Source organism: Centruroides sculpturatus, unplaced genomic scaffold, assembly GCF_000671375.1.
Source record: "Centruroides sculpturatus isolate CEXI.00-Female unplaced genomic scaffold, Cexi_2.0 scaffold820, whole genome shotgun sequence".
In the NCBI taxonomy this organism is placed as follows: Eukaryota; Metazoa; Arthropoda; class Arachnida; order Scorpiones; family Buthidae; genus Centruroides; species Centruroides sculpturatus.
Window position 1 is genome coordinate 194,181 of NW_019384919.1, and position 7,085 is coordinate 201,265.

General features: G+C 25.4%; 1 protein-coding gene across 1 annotated transcript in view; it reads left to right on the plus strand.

The window, feature by feature from the left end:
* The first annotated feature begins 264 nt into the window (after window positions 1-264).
* The window catches only part of LOC111631841 (zinc finger protein 2-like), a 75,262-nt gene continuing 68,441 nt past the window's right edge, over window positions 265-7,085 (plus strand). Inside the window, exon 1 of the mRNA XM_023376165.1 lies at window positions 265-681. Coding sequence (XP_023231933.1) covers window positions 484-681 — 198 coding nt within the window. The 5' untranslated portion in view covers window positions 265-483. The remainder of the gene's footprint in view (window positions 682-7,085) is intronic.

Consider the following 7,085-nt stretch of genomic DNA (forward strand, 5'->3'; position numbering starts at 1 on the left):
GTAGAAGTAAGGATCGAACAAAAGAACAACACTGTACCATTTGGTGGTTTATAAACGGGAGAGGTTGAAGAACACCTAATTAGTAACAACCCTCGAAAAACCAGCCAACCGACAGGACGTTCCAACGGCAGCGAACTACCTTCTTGACATAATAGATACCTTTCAAAGTGTAAGACGTTGAGATCACGTGGTCAGCAATCCGTCTCCAGTCAAGTTTAGCAGTGTTTGCACACACTATTCAACCATTTGCGGTCGCCAGGCCAACTGGAGCAGTCAAACAAGGTCATGGTCACGCCCATCCGAGACGACAATCCCACCGGACTCGGGCTCCACCTGGTGGCCAGGTAAGACAGCATACCTGTTGAGGCCGGCATGTCCGACCCCATCATTGCCCTCGCGATGAGACAGAGGACAGAAGTATCCAAAAGCTTCTCCGTTGTGCCATACCTATGAATAGCTACACCATACCTTTCAATAGTCATTATGGAGACCTGCGTACTCATACCAGGTGAATTGAGTCTTGTTGTCACCAACAACGAAAGAAATGCATCGAAATTAAAAGACACGTGCGTTTGTGTATGGACAAACCAACGTATACCTCGAGGAACACGATTTTTACCATTTCAAGGCACCGTACGTCTTGGAAATTTAGAAATTTATGGTTACTTATCAAGTAACGATGTAAGTTAAAATAATTATTTACTTAAATCTTATTTTTATAAATTTTCTAACGCATTTACTAAATTAAATTTAAGTTAATTTGCAAGTTAATTATATTAACTTCAACGTTATCAATTAAGAAAAATTTATTTTAAAAATATAAAATGACATTGAACTACTTAAAAAGAAAAAAATAATAATAATAAAAAGTAACGTAACTAATTAACTTCAGCTTTGTTGGTAAATAATTGAAATGCATCAAGGAAATTCGTATCTCAACATACCAAAACTTTAACTAAAATGCTTCAAAACATCTTTCTCTCATTAATTTCTGTGAGAAAATATGCATTTTCTCTTTAATTTCAGCTAAAAATTAGGCAAATTTTATAAACACCAAGTGAAGATCTGAATATTCAAAGCATATAAAATCTGTCTATAAAGTTACAAATATTTTTAAAAAATAAATAAATATTGAAATTATTTATATACAGAATCACCTCATATTCTAATTATATACAAGTTAAAACTTGGGGTCATTCTATATATATATATATATTAATGAGGATAACTCTGCACACTTCGATAATACAGAAAGTAGTAATATATCTTAGGTTAAGGATCGATATTTTAAGCAGGAAAATTCATATTTTGATTATATAAATCTATAAAATTCCTATCAAAATTCATTAGTAGAAAGAGATTTTTTATATTAAATTATCAGAAGAGAATTTTGATGAATCGAATCATCTTAACATCGTCCTTGGATGCAAAGAGATGAAATACAACCTTAATAAAAATGCGGGCAGACCTACATACGCTTTATTCCTATCTGTTATCATTTGTCTAGCTTATAAACGACCCAGTTTTCTCTTCATAAATCTTGAAATCGCTCTGAGATATATTTTTGTTTTCTTAAGAAAGTAATCTTTCCTGTAATCTTGATCAATTTTATAAATAAAAATTAATCCTTGAAGAAGGGAAAATAATTATTAAAAAAATAATAATAATAAAAAGTAACGTAACTAATTAACTTCAGCTTTGTTGGTAAATAATTGAAATGCATCAAGGAAATTCGTATCTCAACATACCAAAACTTTAACTAAAATGCTTCAAAACATCTTTCTCTCATTAATTTCTGTGAGAAAATATGCATTTTCTCTTTAATTTCAGCTAAAAATTAGGCAAATTTTATAAACACCAAGTGAAGATCTGAATATTCAAAGCATATAAAATCTGTCTATAAAGTTACAAATATTTTTAAAAAATAAATAAATATTGAAATTATTTATATACAGAATCACCTCATATTCTAATTATATACAAGTTAAAACTTGGGGTCATTCTATATATATATATATATTAATGAGGATAACTCTGCACACTTCGATAATACAGAAAGTAGTAATATATCTTAGGTTAAGGATCGATATTTTAAGCAGGAAAATTCATATTTTGATTATATAAATCTATAAAATTCCTATCAAAATTCATTAGTAGAAAGAGATTTTTTATATTAAATTATCAGAAGAGAATTTTGATGAATCGAATCATCTTAACATCGTCCTTGGATGCAAAGAGATGAAATACAACCTTAATAAAAATGCGGGCAGACCTACATACGCTTTATTCCTATCTGTTATCATTTGTCTAGCTTATAAACGACCCAGTTTTCTCTTCATAAATCTTGAAATCGCTCTGAGATATATTTTTGTTTTCTTAAGAAAGTAATCTTTCCTGTAATCTTGATCAATTTTATAAATAAAAATTAATCCTTGAAGAAGGGAAAATAATTATTAAAAAAATAATAAAGACTAAGAGAAAGTTAATATTTAAAGCTTACTTCATATTTATAAATCTTTACAAATTTAAGATTCAAAATTTTAAATTTCTAAATAATTATTTGCTTCCTGCTTATAGGTTAAGTGTATTAATTTTTTTATTAATATATATATATATTTAAGGCTGTAGGATTTTTATTATTGTTGTTGTTATTATTCAAGTCTGTTTTACAAAATGTAGAGGGAGAGAAAAGGATCGAATTACACTACTTTAACTAGGTCTATCTAAGCCGTGAGGCAAAAAAATTTTTAAAGTCATAAACACGATCATAAATAGAATTAAATTGTATAAAAATTATTTTTATGTTTAAATTGTTTGTTAATTCAACCTAAATAATATAATATTTTGTATTAGATATTGTTACATTTTTGTAACTTTGTCCCCCTTTTCTTAATCATCGTTAAAATTCTATATAGTTTTAAAGTCTTTTTTTTAATGCTTTAAGCGGTATTTTATAGCGTTACGATGCGAGGTGACGATGTTACGCAGCGTTACGCAGCAGTAAATCTTTACATTATCATTTAACTAAGGCCTGAGAGTGGGTTCAAACGTAAACATCCCTCTTGCTCAGGACGAAAGTATTGGCTAACTAAATCGATTTTATATAAAAATTTAATTGTATTTTTGAATATAATAGTAAATTTTCGTTTATAAAAGAATTTAATTTAAGTATTTTTAAGCTTAATTTAATTTATAATCGAATAATGAAGAGCGCTTCCATATCATCTCTTCAGCGAACTTCTTGTATGAAAACTATGTGAATTGCTGCACAATTATCAAGTTACTAAATAAGCAATTATGTTTAAACATACGTGATTTTATATAGTATTTAATAAATAATATTACAACAATCAAAATATGAAAATACCTGTTTTACAACTGGTCGTTACGCCAAGTATATAAGTGTAAACATTGTATACAATGCGCTATTATTTCTAGAATAAACAAGGGCACGAATTTTCCATTCATAAACATGTGAAAATACTAAATGAAACTGATAGAGACTGTTAACCAAGGTCGAATTTTTAGTATTAACACTTAAAAAGTAACCGCTAAAAATATTTTGTAATACATTAAATAATTTAAATATGTATATAAATAGATCAAAGTAGGCTATATTTAGTCAACAGTTGTTTATAAATTACACGATTTTAAAGGCCGATAAAAACGAAAAAATATAAGTTTAAAGTCTAATTAATAATTAAAATATTTATTAAACACGATGTAGAAATTAAATTAAGGATAAAATTTATTTAAAAGATAAATATTGCGTGGTTAAGAATGATGTTTGAGATGATGATTCGGCTCATCTAACATCTGAGATTCCTTCTAATAAGGAGAAGCGTAGTCAAAAAACAAATTAGGAGCAGTGAAAATAAATTAATTTAATGCACCATTCAGACTGTATAATGATAGCTGATTATCAATTCATTTATATATATATACAGAGTATTCTAAGTACTTAATGCATATACATGTTAGCATCATGGTACGGTGATGACAACCTTTTGACCGGAATTCGGCGTAAATTTAACTCTCTATGCTTCCTTATGTCAGTTTTTTTGTATCATAAACAACATCTTTCTGTTTTAATCTATCATATTTGTGTTATAAGGAGTAAATTTTAATGTTATTTATTACTTTTCGCAACTTCTAAACTATCCCATCCAACTGACGTGTTAAAACTTAACTTCCCAATCATCCAATTTGTATCAATTTCCGCTGTTTATAACGGTTTAAAATTTAACTATAATTAAAATCTTGATATAAATTAAGTTAAATAAATGAACTTTTATAATTTAAAATTATTTTCTTCACTCTTATAAACAGCTCAATAATCTAAATTACAGTTACAAAACGTATCGATTTATCGCTTTCTAACTGATTAATTTGTAAAAAATTAAAAATATTTTACATGTTTTACATTTAAAAATATATTTATATACTTTAAAAGACTTTAATTTATAGAAATAATTAAATTTTTATAGCTTAAATCTCTCTATGATCTGCTTCTAGTATAGCTTAAATACGTTATATTTAATTGGAAAAATACTAATTTAAACTTTCTTAAAATATAAAAAAATAAATAAATATATTTAAATTTTCTTTAAATTTTCTTATGATTGATGCATTAATAGATTCTTCATAAAGTATCGTTATGTAATATTGAAAAAAGAAAACATGTTTGTCTAGGAGTTGCAACATACAAATCAAACTATACATTTGCTATGATTTATGGATAAAACTTGAATTTATAATATAAAAAAATTAAGAATTTAAAAAAGCATTAATTATTAATTGATATTCTTAAATAATATTTATAATTTTTAAGTGAATTATTTAAGAAATAATTCTAAAAATGGCAATATTTTATGTCCACGATTAGCTTTAAAATAAATTCAAATTTATACCAAAATATACATTTTTTAAATATTTTAAATATTAAAAATAAATATTTTAGTATTTAAATTGAATTTTAAATCATTTATATACATTTTTTTTAAAAATCAATAGAAAAGCGCAAATTTTACTTTTTCTCATTTAAACAACGATAAAACAATCAAATTTTAAATATAATTAAGTTTTTTATTTAAAAAAAACACAGTTTTTAAAGCATAAATGTCTTGTAAAACAATTAATATAAATATTTTAATAATTAAATCTAATTTTTAATCATTTATAAGCGTAAAAACTCAATAGAAAACGTTAATTATTTACCATTTATTTAATGGTAAAACAATGAAATTTAATTATTATTTATTGTTTATTTTAAAAATATATATTATAATTATAATAACTAATCGACTTATTAACATAATTAATTCATATAAAAATCAACTAATTAGCATATTTTTATTTATTTATTATCTTTAAAAGTTATACACAAAAGCACTGACTAATCTTAATTTTTATTTTAAATATATATATATATATATATAAATCAAGATGTATATATATTTATTTTACTTTTCTTTATATTATTGTTATTTTAAGACAAAGATTGAATACAAAACCTTTTTAAAAATGCAAATAATTCTTATTCTTTTCTTCTATTTTCTATTGGAATGTATGTTCGTGTCAAGTGAATACTAATCCCTTTATATTTAATACAGAGTTTCATTGAGAGTAGTTTCAAAATCTTGTGATTTATCTGACGACATCCGAGGACAGAGCATCTTGAGAATTTCTCTTTTCTCTTTTTTCTCTTCCTCCTCCTCTTCCTTCCCCCCATATATATATATATATATATTTTAAATCTATTAACTCGCTATATATTTTGTCCATGACACGGATTATACTCGTTGTTATAAGTCTTATTGATAAGTGAATAGCAATTTGTCAGTTGGGACAACATTCTCAGATTATAAAATAATTACGAATGTGTACTGACCGAAAGATCTCGACCTACTTTATCTTATTATTATTATTTTTTTTTCGAAATTATAGGAATTTTGAAAATTTAAATATAAAAATATTGTTTATTATTATTATTATTATTTTCTTTCTTGTTTTAAGAGCTTAAATTAGTGTATTTTATAGATTTTGCTTTATATTGGAAGCGGTTAATGGAATGCTTCTTGTTTAGAGTGTATGATTAAAGTTGCACTTTGTAATCTTTTATAGTGTTTAATTTATTAATTTTCTGCTTTTAAAGCTGTGATTTCGAACTAAAATATAGATTTTTTTTTCTTTTTTTTTGTATTATAAACTGGCTTAAATTAAGTTTTTATTTTGATTTGGGTGACATTCTTTCGGTTCTGTTCTGTGTCTTCTTAAAGCATTATTTTCTGTTTAAATAAATACTTTGCTGCTTAAAAAGTGGTGCTTTTCTGCTTAAGAAATTCTATATTTCCGCTTAAAAAACCTTTTTTTTCCACTCTTTAAAGTTGTATTTTCTTCTCAAAAACTACTTTTTAACCCTCAAAACCAATACTTTCTACTCAGATAAAAAAGGTTTTTTTTCCTTCAAAAGCTTCTTCTACTCAAAAACTATTTTTTAAGGCCTTCTATTTAAATGAAAAATAAACAAATAAAAGTATATTCTCTTTCGATATCCTCTTTATAATACTTTCTTTGAATAGAACTTTAAAAAATTCTCAAAGAAAGTAACGTTTTCTACTCAAAAATATTGCTTTAGAAGCAAAAATTTCCACACTTCAAGCACGCATCTATGTGAAGTTATAAAGCGAAAAATCCAACATTTATAAATCAAAATTAAAAATAACTTACTCTAGCACGTCTCTGTCTACATTTTAAATAAATAAATCACTTATTGAAGTTGTTTAGAAGACGAAAAAATATCAAATAATCCTCCTACGATCCTTCTTATCAACCTTATTGACTAACAAAATAATATAATGTGGTGCGAACATCATTAAGCAATATTTGTCGCGCCAGACTTATCATGAATAAACTATCAATTCAAAATTGTAAATGATTTTCTCTCCATTATCAGCAATTAAGATCTATTCTAAAGCCATTACTAATATTATATCAGCATCGATTATTTTCAGCATCAAACAGCAACAAATTTACAGCGTTAAAACTTCAAAAAAAAAAAATATATATATATATATATATATATG